At 39.6% G+C, this 12,257-nt stretch overlaps 2 protein-coding genes across 2 annotated transcripts; both read left to right on the forward strand.

Annotated features, from left to right (window-relative positions):
* Positions 1-1,075: 1,075 nt before the first annotated feature.
* Positions 1,076-6,712, forward strand: LOC121417605 (ankyrin repeat domain-containing protein 50-like; the record flags this gene model as incomplete). The annotated part of the gene is made up of 5 exons (XM_041611341.1): positions 1,076-1,178; positions 2,673-2,875; positions 3,182-3,634; positions 5,105-5,629; positions 6,134-6,712. Coding segments are annotated over exons 1-5 (1,863 nt in total), but the record flags the coding sequence as incomplete, so codon positions are not given.
* A 797-nt stretch (positions 6,713-7,509) lies between these two features.
* LOC121417606 (tight junction protein ZO-1-like) lies at positions 7,510-10,201 on the forward strand. The gene is made up of 4 exons (XM_041611342.1): positions 7,510-7,521; positions 7,811-7,968; positions 8,857-8,891; positions 9,843-10,201. The coding sequence occupies exons 1-4, from the start codon at positions 7,510-7,512 to the stop codon at positions 10,199-10,201; spliced, it is 564 nt and encodes a 187-aa protein (XP_041467276.1).
* The last annotated feature ends 2,056 nt before the right edge of the window (positions 10,202-12,257 follow it).

The raw sequence follows: 12,257 nt of genomic DNA on the forward strand, positions 1-12,257 counted from the left end.
TGATGTCAATAAGGAGGATAGTGATGGTCAGACTGTATTACACCGTGCTGCTAAGAATGGTCATATTGAAGTAATCAAATATCTGACCAGTGAGGGAGCTAAGGTCAATAAGGAGACTAATAATGGGCGGACTCCATTACACCATGCTGCTTGGAACGGTCATATTGACGTCATTAAATATCTGATCAGTGAGGGAGCTGAGGTCAATAAGGAGGATAATGGTGGTTGGACTGCATTACACCGTGCTGCTTGGAACGTTCATATTGACGTCATCAAATATCTGATCAGTGAGGGAGCTGAGGTCAATAAGGAGGATAATCGTGGTTGGACTACATTACACCATGCTGCTAACAATGGTATTATTGACGTCATCAAATATCTGATCAGTGAGGGAGCTGAGGTCAATAAGGAGGATAATGGTGGTGGGACTGCTTTACACCGTGCTGCTGAGAAAGGTCATATTGACGTCATAAAATATGTGATCAGTGGGGGAGCTGAGGTCAATAAGAAGGATAATGATGGTGGGACTGCATTACACCATGCTGCTAGGAAAGGTCATATTGACGTTATCAAATATCTGATCAGTGAGGGAGTTGATTTCAATCAGGAGAAAAATGATGGTGGGACTGCATTACACCTTGCTGCTAACAATGGTCATATTGACGTCATAAAATATCTGATCAGTGAGGGAGCTGAGGCCAATAAAGATGATAATGGAGGTGGGACTGCATTACACCTTGCGGCTAGGAAAGGTCATATCAACGTCATCAAATATCTGATCAGTGAGGGAGCTGAGGTTAATAAGGAGGATAATGAAGGCGAGACTGCATTATACCTTGCTGCTGAGATTGGTCATATGGACGTCATCAAATATCTGATCAGTGAGGGAGCTGAGGTCAATAAGGAGGATAATGAAGGCGAGACTGCATTACACCATGCTGCTAGGAAAGGTCATATTGACGTTATCAAATATCTGATCAGTGAGGGAGTTGATTTCAATCAGGAGAAAAATGATGGTGGGACTGCATTACACCTTGCTGCTAACAATGGTCATATTGACGTCATAAAATATCTGATGAGTGAGGGAGCTGAGGTCAATAAGGAGGATAATGGTGGTGAGACTGCGTTACACCATGCTGCTAACAGTGGTCATATAGACGTTATCAAATATCTGATCAGTAAGGGAGCTGAGGTCAATAAGGAGGATAATGGTCGTGGTACTGCATTACACCGTGCTGCTAACAACAGTCATATTGACGTCATCAAATATCTGATCAGTGAGGGAGCTGAGGTCAATAAGGAGGATAATGAAGGCGAGACTGCATTACATCATGCTGCTAGGAAAGGTCATATTGACGTTATCAAATATCTGATCAGTGAGGGAGTTGATTTCAATCAGGAGAAAAATGATGGTGGGACTGCATTACATCTTGCTGCTAACAATGGTCATATTGACGTCATCAAATATCTGATCAGTGAGGGAGCTGAGGTCAATAAGGAGGATAATCGTGGTTGGACTGCATTACACCGTGCTGCTGAGAATGGTCATATTGACGTCATCAAATATCTGATCAGTGAGGGAGCTGAGGTCAATAAGGAGGATAATGGTGGGTGGACTGCATTACACCGTGCTGCTAGGAATGGTCATATTGACGTCATCAAATATCTGATCAGTGAGGGAGCTGAGGTCAATAAGGAGGATAATGGTGGTGAGACTGCATTACACCATGCTGCTAACAGTGGTCATATAGACGTTATCAAATATCTGATCAGTAAGGTAGCTGAGGTCAATAAGGAGAATAATGGTTGTGGTACTGCAATACACCGTGCTGCTAACAACGGTCATATTGACGTCATCAAATATCTGATCAGTGAGGGAGCTGAGGTCAATAAGGAGGATAATGATGGTGGGACTGCATTACACCGTGCTGCTCAGAATGGTCATATTGACGTCATCAAATATCTGATCAGTGAGGGAGCTGAGGTCAATAAGGAGGACAATGGTGGTGGGAATGCATTACACCGTGCTGCTCAGAATGGTCATATTGACGTCATCAAATATCTGATCAGTGAGGGAGCTGAGGTCAATAAGGAGGATAATGGTCGTGGTACTGCATTACATGGTGCTGCTAACAACGGTCATATTGACGTCATCAAATATCTGATCAGTGAGGGAGCTAAGGTCAATAAGGAGGATAACAATGGTTTGACTGCATTACACCGTGCTGCTAGTAATGGTCATATTGATATCATCAAATATCTGATCAGTGAGGGAGCTGAGGTCAATAAGGAAGGTAATGATGGTGTAACTGCATTACACCGTAGTGCTAGCAATGGTCATATTGACGTCATCAAATATCTAATCACTGAGGGAGCTGAGGTCAATAAGGAGGATAATGATGGTTTGACTGCATTACACCGTGCTGCTAGCAATGGTCATATTGATATCATCAAATATCTGATCAGTGAGGGAGCTGAGGTCAATAACGAAGGTAATGATGGTGTAACTGCATTACACCGTGCTCCTAGCAATGGTCATATTGACGTCATAAAATATCTAATCACTGAGGGAGCTGAGGTCAATAAGGAGGATAATGATGGTTTGACTGCATTACATATTGCTGCTGAGAATGGTCACAGTGACGTCATCAAATATCTAATCAATGAGGGAGCTGAGGTCAATAAGGAGGATAATGAAGGCGAGACTGCATTACACCATGCTGCTAGGAAAGGTCATATTGACGTTATCAAATATCTGATCAGTGAGGGAGTTGATTTCAATCAGGAGAATAATGATGGTGGGACTGCATTACACCTTGCTGCTAACAATGGTCATATTGACGTCATAAAATATCTGATCAGTGAGGGAGCTGAGGTCAATAAAGATGATAATGGTGGTGGGACTGCATTACACCTTGCGGCTAGGAAAGGTCATATCAACGTCATCAAATATCTGATCAGTGAGGGAGCTGAGGTTAATAAGGAGGATAATGAAGGCGAGACTGCATTATACCTTGCTGCTGAGATTGGTCATATGGACGTCATCAAATATCTGATCAGTGAGGGGGCTGAGGTCAATAAGGAGGATAATGAAGGCGAGACTGCATTACACCATGCTGCTAGGAAAGGTCATATTGACGTTATCAAATATCTGATCAGTGAGGGAGTTGATTTCAATCAGGAGAAAAATGATGGTGGGACTGCATTACACCTTGCTGCTAACAATGGTCATATTGACGTCATAAAATATCTGATCAGTGAGGGAGCTGAGGTCAATAAGGAGGATAATGGTGGTGAGACTGCGTTACACCATGCTGCTAACAGTGGTCATATAGACGTTATCAAATATTTGATCAGTAAGGGAGCTGAGGTCAATAAGGAGGATAATGGTCATGGTACTGCATTACACCGTGCTGCTAACAACGGTCATATTGACGTCATCAAATATCTGATCAGTGAGGGAGCTGAAGTCAATAAGAAGGATAATGAAGGCGAGACTGCATTACACCATGCTGCTTGGAACGGTAATATTGATGTCATCAAATATCTGATCAGTGAGGGAGTTGATTTCAATCAGGAGAAAAATGATGGTGGGACTGCATTACATCTTGCTGCTAACAATGGTCATATTGACGTCATAAAATATCTGATCAGTGAGGGAGCTGAGGCCAATAAAGATGATAATGGTGGTGGGACTGCATTACACCTTGCTGCTAACAATGGTCATATTGACGTCATAAAATATCTGATCAGTGAGGGAGCTGAGGTCAATAAGGAGGGTAATCGTGGTTGGACTGCATTACACAGTGCTGCTGAGAATGGTCATATTGACGTCATCAAATATCTGATCAGTGAGGGAGCGGAGGTCAATAAGGAGGATAATGGTGGTTTGACTGCATTACACCGTGCTGCTTTGAGCAGTCATATTGACGTCATCAAATATCTGATCAGTGAGGGAGCGGAGGTCAATAAGGAGGATAATGGTGGTGGGACTGCATTACAAAGTGCTGCTGAGAATGGTCACATTGACGTCATCAAATATCTGATCAGTGAGGGAGATGAGGTCAACAAGGGGGATGATGGTTTTCGGACTGCGTTACACCGTGCTGCTGAAAATGGTCATATTGACGTTATTAAATATCTGATCACTGAGGGAGTTGAGGTCAATAAGGAGGATAATGGTGGTGAGACTGCATTACACCATGCTGCTAACAGTGGTCATATAGACGTTATCAAATATCTGATCAGTAAGGGAGCTGAGGTCAATAAGGATGATAATGGTTGTGGTACTGCATTACACCGTGCTGCTAACAACGGTCATATTGACGTCATCAAACATCTGATCAGTGAGGGAGCTGAGGTCAATAAAGAGGATAATGATGGTGGGACTGCATTTCCCCGTGCTGCTGAGAGTGGTCATATTGATGTCATAAAATATCTAATCAGTGAGGGAGCTGAGGTCAATAAGGAGGACAATGGTGGTGGGAATGCATTACACCGTGCTGCTCAGAATGGTCATATTGACGTCATCAAATATCTGATCAGTGAGGGAGCTGATGTCAATAAGGAGGATAATGGTCGTGGTACTGCATTACACCGTACTGCTAACAACGGTCATATTGACGTCATCAAATATCTGATCAGTGAGGGAGCTAAGGTCAATAAGGAGGATAACAATGGTTTGACTGCATTACACCGTGCTGCTAGCAATGGTCATATTGATATCATCAAATATCTGATCAGTGAGGGAGCTGAGGTCAATAAGGAAGGTAATGATGGTGTAACTGCATTACACCGTGCTGCTAGCAATGGTCATATTGACGTCATCAAATATCTAATCACTGAGGAAGCTGAGGTCAATAAGGAGGATAATGATGGTTTGACTGCATTACACCGTGCTGCTAGCAATGGTCATATTGATATCATCAAATATCTGATCAGTGAGGGAGCTGAGGTCAATAAGGAAGGTAATAATGGTGTAACTGCATTACACCGTGCTGCTAGCAATGGTCATATTGACGTCATAAAATATCTAATCACTGAGGGAGCTGAGGTCAATAAGGAGGATAATGATGGTTTGACTGCATTACACATTGCTGCTGAGAATGGTCACAGTGACGTCATCAAATATCTAATCAATGAGGGAGCTGAAGTCAATAAGGAGGATAATAATGGTTTGACTGCATTACACTGTGCTGCTTGGAAAGGTCGTATTGACGTCATAAAATATCTGATCAGTAAGGGAGCTGAGGTCAATAAGGAGGATAATCGTGGTTGGACTGCATTACACCTTGCTGCTAACAATGGTAATATTGACGTCATCAAATATCTGATCAGTGAAGGAGCTGAGGTCAAAAAGGAGGATGATGATGGTCGGACTGCATTACACCGTGCTGCTGAGAAAGGTCATATTGACGTCATCAAATATGTGATCAGTGAGGGAGCTGAGGTCAATAAGGAGGATAATCGTGGTTGGACTGCAGTACACCATGCTGCTAACAATGGTAATATTGACGTCATCAAATATCTGATCAGTGAGCGAGCTGAGGTCAATAAGGAGGATGATGGTGGTCGGACTGCATTACACCGTGCTGCTGAGAAAGGTCATATTGACGTCATCAAATATATGATCAGTGAGGGAGCTGAGGTCAATAAAGAGGATAATCTTGGTTGGACTGCATTACACCATGCTGCTAACAATGGTAATATTGACGCCATCAATGATCTGATCAGTGAGGGAGCTGAGGTCAATAAGGAGGATGATGGTGGTCGGACTGCATTTCACCATGCTGCTTGGAACGGTCATATTGACGTCATCAAATATCTGATCAGTGAGGGAGCTGAGGTCAATAAGGAGGATAATGGTGGTTTGACTGCATTACACCATGCTGCTAACAATGGTCATATTGACGTCATCAAATATCTGATCAGTGAGGGAGCTGAGGTCAATAAGGAGGATGATGGTGGTCGGACTGCATTTCACTATGCAGCTTGGAACGGTCATATTGACGTCATCAAATATCTGATCAGTGAGGGAGCTGAGGTCAATAAGGAGGATAATGTTGGTTTGACTGCATTACACCATGCTGCTAACAATGGTCATATTGACGTCATCAAATATCTGATCAGTGAGGGAGCTGAGGTCAATGAGGAGGATAATTGTGGTAGGACTGCATTTCACCATGCTGCTTGGAACGGTAATATTGATGTCATCAAATATCTGATCAGTGAGGGAGCTGAGGTCAATAAGGAGGATGATAGTGGTGTGACTGCTTTACACTTGACTGCTGAGAAAGGTCATATTGACATCATCAAATATCTCATCAGTGAGGGAGCTGAGGTCAATAAGGAGGATAATCGTGATCGGACTGCATTACAACATGCTGCTAACAATAGTCTTATTGACGTCATCAAATATCTGATCAGTGAGGGAGCTCATGTCAATAAGGAGGATAATGGTGGTTGGACTGAATTACACCGTGCTGCTTGGAACGGTAATATAGACGTCATCAAATGTCTGCTTAGTGTTACAGGTGAGGTGAATCGAAACGCAGAAGATCAACACGCATTGCTCCTTAAGGGTGACCCTCTAGAGGTGAATAAAGCAGACAATGAAGGGAGAACAGCATTACACATCGCCGTTCAGCATGGTTGCATTGACGTTGTTAAATTCCTGCTTATAAGTGGAGCACGAAGTGACACAGAAGACAATCGGGGCCAAACACCCTTCCATCAATCGTTAACCGTTGGGCGCAGAGACATTGCTGCTCTGCTTATCGACCAGTTGAATGCTAAGGTAGGTCATGCATACGCTCTCGGGCGGTATTCTGAAAACCGTGTTAGCGCAAACACACCACAATTAACACGATTTTGAGATTACCGCCCATGGAAATTTTAACAAAAGAACTGATATAAATTTGAAAAAAAAAAGTTTAATCATTCTTCTACTCTCTTTCATATTACAACTTTAAAAGCCTGGCCCCCCCCCCCGGGGCCTGGCTTTAAACTTTATTAGCAATTCATTTAATACCTGCATACATGCATGTCCCTCAGCTGATTAAATATATCAAAAGCAGCAAAACTCTTGAAGGAAAACAAAGTTCATTGATTATCATCCATATAGAGTTCAAAATGTAAGTTTAATACAATCTTATATACGACAAAGATTTTACCGATGCTGCTTCTAAATACCATTTACAGGCATGCTAATTTTCCTTTTACGTTTATTATTTTGATTCTACCAATCCAGAATGATTCAGCAGCCATCCATCTTGCTGTAATACACGGACATACATCCATCATTGAAAAGCTCATTGCTAAAGGATCTGATATCAATGCACAGTCTAATGACGGTCAGACATGTCTTCATAAAGCTATCAAATTATGCTACCAAAAGAAAAGGAATGTTGAAGACACCGAAACACTCAGAAAGGTTAGTCTTGGAAAAGACCTTTGCCTCAGTTTTCAGTGTGCACTTGCATTTTAAAACATTTAAGTCAACTGATCATAATGGCATTTTCGGCATCCACTGCTAATTGCAATCCGATGCATAACATTCAATTAAGATAAATGAAAAATCATATAAGACTATATTCACTTGGTTTAATTTGTGAGAAAGTTAATATTTGATCCATACCATAATTTCTTTTTTTTATCGTTGAGCCTTTCAAATATCTTCATGACATCAAACACTTTATGGACTAATAAGGTTTAAATACTATAATTTGTACTTAAATGACAAAACAAGGACGGGGAATTTGAATGTTGTATATATAATTATCCCATAAAATAAGTTAATTATCCTTTGCAGGTATCCGAAGAAAACTACAGTGGCAGGTTATCTCCTGAAAAGGCATTGGTGTTCTATCTCTTAGAAAATAGAGCCAGGATTGATATCAAGGATGAAGCAGGTTGCCTACCAATCCACTATGCAAATGATGAAATGATCAGACAGATGATATTGGCAAGGTGAACAATTACTTTCTTTAAACTAAATTTCCAGTACAAACGGATTCTGATATACATGTATTTTCAAGTCAAAGATCAAGTCCACTCCAGAAAAAAAACAAATCAGAGGAAAATCAAGCAAGCACAACATTGGAAATTTCATCACAATCGAATGTCAAATTATATTATATTTTTTAAGTTTTGCTTATTTTTCATTAAAAAAATCTATATGCACAAACCAGTGACATGTAAATGAAAGAGTCGATGATGTTCCTAACGCTTCCTTTTATATTTCTATTGTTTGAAATGTGTAATATTTCAATTTTACAGATTTAACAAAGAGGAACATCTTGACTAAACAATAAAATCGTTAAAGCAATGGTAATACCACACGCTCAGGGTGGAATGAAACCTTGCTTCACATGAGAATGACGAGAAAATCTAGAATATTTTATATAATGAAATACAGAGGAAATAGCAAGTGGGTGACATCATCAGTCCCCTCTTTTGCATACCGACCAGAATGTGCATATTGCACAAATGTTATTTTTTAATGGAGCGAAACTTTAATAGATAAAACCTTATTTCAAACCCATTTTGATTAATTATTCAGTGTTATGCTAGTGTGGAGTTTATCTTATCATTCAAAGCGATTTTCCGTTGGGATGGAATTGTTCTTTCAATATTCTATGTGTTTAGTTAGTTCGTGTAGCTTTAAAAAAACATAGTTTGCAATTTAAAATGGCACATAATATGTGAATAATTTTCACTGATGTATTATTATCAGAAGTCCATCGAAAAGTAACGGTTTTCTTTTGAATGTTCTAAATGATTTCAATGCAGTTTATGTAGTAAATATAATTCAAGATATTAGAAGTTAAATGATTTTGCATTAATTGCTTACTGCAGATCACCTTCCTTGGATGGTGTACAGTCTACTAGAGGTAAGAGCATCCCTGAAATATGAAACAAGAAATCGTCACTGAATTCGTCGCAGATGACTGCACGTTAATATATATCTTGTTGACCGACTGATCGTTCATGGAAAAACATTCCATTTGTCTACTTTAGGAACAAGAGGGTTGCTGTTTTACTCTAACTAATTATGTATATTCATTTTGCATTTATTTTTTCCCATTATAGCTCTCTTTTCCTCTCGTTTATTTTGGTATTGTTCTTCCACCTTTTAATCTTCTTACCCTTCCACTTCTTCTCTTTTCGTTCTTATTCTTCTCGCTCTCGTTATTCTTCCGATACATTCATCATAATTCTTTACCTCTTTGTAGTTTTATATCAAATCTCTCAATGCATTTCCTTTATCTTTTCCCCATATTCCTATCAACAGCGCCTTCTGTCTATCATTCCTATTTATTCCTATTCTTAATACTTTTTTACGATCTGGAAATCAATTTTCTGATTTAAACATTGATTTTTTTGCATAATTCATGTATCTGACTGCAAATGAATCATATTGATTCTAAAACTTTGTAGTTTATATATTAGCGGATTCTTAAATTGCTGTTTTCTTTGATTGTGGTCGATGACGTCGTGTCGTATGGTCAATGTTCTGTAATCGTTCACCTTATGCTATGTGATAATCGTTGCTTTAGTGTTGGGTTTACTGTACAATACGCTATGCCTTATTGATGTCGAAACGTTTGTCATTCGTCTTTAGGCCTCGATTGATTTTTTTAATCTAAAAACAAACCATTTTTAACTGAATTTGAATAACCGAGATCACAACACAACGCTTAGTTAACTTTTGATAGGCTTATATACATTGTAAAATTGTTTGATTATTATTCAATTTCATTGGCTGAAATACAGGTTTGTTCCTCTACATTTTGTGTACCGTGACCTTTTTTGTTCACCTTGTATACGTGCATATATCACAGATCGGCCATCGAACTCTAACGCTGCCTCTGTCAAAGTCAACAGAAATTCCAGTCAAGAAATCAATCTAGAAGACCATGGAATATCAATGTACCTTCCTCCTGGAGCGGTTCCACCTGATGTTTCTTGTCAGATCACCCTAACCATCTGTAGAGAAAATACCTGTGTAGATATCACTGAAGGTGAATCAATGGTCTGCTATGGGATCAGGTGTGACCCTCAACCCTTGATCTTCAACCAACCTGTTAAGATCACTATACCACACTCTTCTTTGGTCGTCAATCCAGAGCAGGTAAAACCAGACATCGTTTGTCGTGTGTGGGACTCAATCAAGGGTAAGTCCACGAAGATTCATATTTGAGTTAAATAATATACAGTGCCGGCCGCGGGAAACGTCACGCCCGAGCACGCAAACAGCCTAGGGGGCTTTCGCGTCTAACCGAGGGTATTCAAGGGGAGCAGTCTAGGGCGTTTAGACGGGCCCGCGGTTTCCTGCGTGCTATATAATATTGGCCGTGCCCGCACTTACCCTCGGAAATCCTAGGATACGTACATTGCACTATGTTTACATGTACATGTACTTCGATTATCTTGTGATAGACCATTATGTTTTTAAACTAGCGTGATCGGGATCTATTGTAGGTTGAATTTTTGATTTAAGATGTTATTTGTTTTCTTTTATTCTTTAATTTCTGTTTCCCTTTTAATTCTTTTCCCTTATTATTTCTTTCCCTTCTTTCCTTCCCTGTTTCCTTTCCGTTTTTCTTCTGTCTTTGTTTCTTTCAAATAATGAAGGAATTATTTTTCTTTCGTTCTTCCCTTCTTTCTTTCTCTTTTTTCTTACTTTTCTCTTTTCTTTCAATATATTTTTTCTTTCACACATTCATTCATCTTCCCTTCCTTTATTTTAATTATTTCTTTCTTTATTCATTTCAAGTAATGACAGAAACCGTTATCTGTCCTTTATTCTTTCTTTCAACGTTTTAATCATACTTTTTCCTTTGAATTTTCCTTAATTTTTTCTTTCTTTCCTCTCAATTCATTTCTTGCTTCCTTCTTTCTTCCACTAGCCCTCCCTTCCCTTTCTTGATATATTTTGTTAACAAGTCTAACATTGTGTGGCCTTTTTTTGTTGTTGATTTTTTTGGCCTGGCTCGGTCGATCCTATGTAGTGCTTTGCCGATTGTCCCGTATTTACTTTTGTGAAATCTGGTCACCCGGCTGGAACGTCGAAGCTATTATCACAATGAATCTAAACTTTTGGACATATAGATACATGCATATACTCTCGGACGAAGGCCTTCCCCGAGTCTTGACATTTTTTCAGTGCTCATTTATCATTTCCTTTCACTGGAATAGTCACAATGATCGTTGATTACGATACAACGTTACGACGTGTTTATGACATCGGTCATGCGCGAGGTCGACTCATGATATTTCACCGCCTCCTTTTTGTGCCACGATCTTTCTTTGATTTCTTTAAAGGGGGTTGTCGATTACGATCCGACGTTGGTGTGTTCTTTCGACATCACATCATGCACGGAAGGCAAGAGCCCCACTTATTGTCATTTTATCTCATTTCGGTATTGATATTTTATAAACCTTTATCATAATAAGCGGGGTATATAGGGGGCCGGGGGGGGGGAGAGCAAAAAAAACCTCTCTCATATCGGGGAAAATTGTTCTTTCTCACATCATAAAAAGTAGACGCGCAAAAAGCGAACCCCAGCAAAACTGGTTGTGCTCATCGATTTTTTTTTTTATTTGGTTCTTTTGTTATTGTGCAGTCTGGGAGAGTCTTGCTCCCCGTCCACGCCGACCCCTCTCCTTTGATCACATCCGCTTCCCAATTTATGACAGGATGTTCTTAGAAATGGGGGGGGGGGTATTAATTATCTGATGCGTCAACAACAATGAATAAGGATATTCTTTTCAATTCGGTTCAAATCGGGTCTTTAAAACCCCCACCCTGTAAAAAGTATAAATTTACCCCAATGTTGCAGATTTAACAAGTTTGTCTTTTTGCTAAAACATCTGATTACATTATCTGCTCTCGATTGCGGTGTTAGTTACATCGGTAGATATTCGGATTGGGAAGATAATAATAATTAACATAATTAAAATAAAGATTACTTGTCCAACGCATTTATTACGCGCAATTTTATAAAAAGTTATAGATGGGTTTAAAACAAATATTAATATCCTTGATACACTTATATGATGATCGTCGAAGTAAAGATTAACCTATCATTTTTACGAACTGCGGTTTTATATTGATAGATTAGTTGGATATCATTTAGGGTCTAGACATTGTTTCAATTATTTCATTTCAGTAAAACAATATTTTCCTTCGAATATATTTTGTTATATGAATTGGAAATGATAAAACGAAATCACAAAACCAAACCACAGCTTGG

This window comes from Lytechinus variegatus, chromosome 6 (assembly GCF_018143015.1).
Source record: "Lytechinus variegatus isolate NC3 chromosome 6, Lvar_3.0, whole genome shotgun sequence".
In the NCBI taxonomy this organism is placed as follows: Eukaryota; Metazoa; Echinodermata; class Echinoidea; order Temnopleuroida; family Toxopneustidae; genus Lytechinus; species Lytechinus variegatus.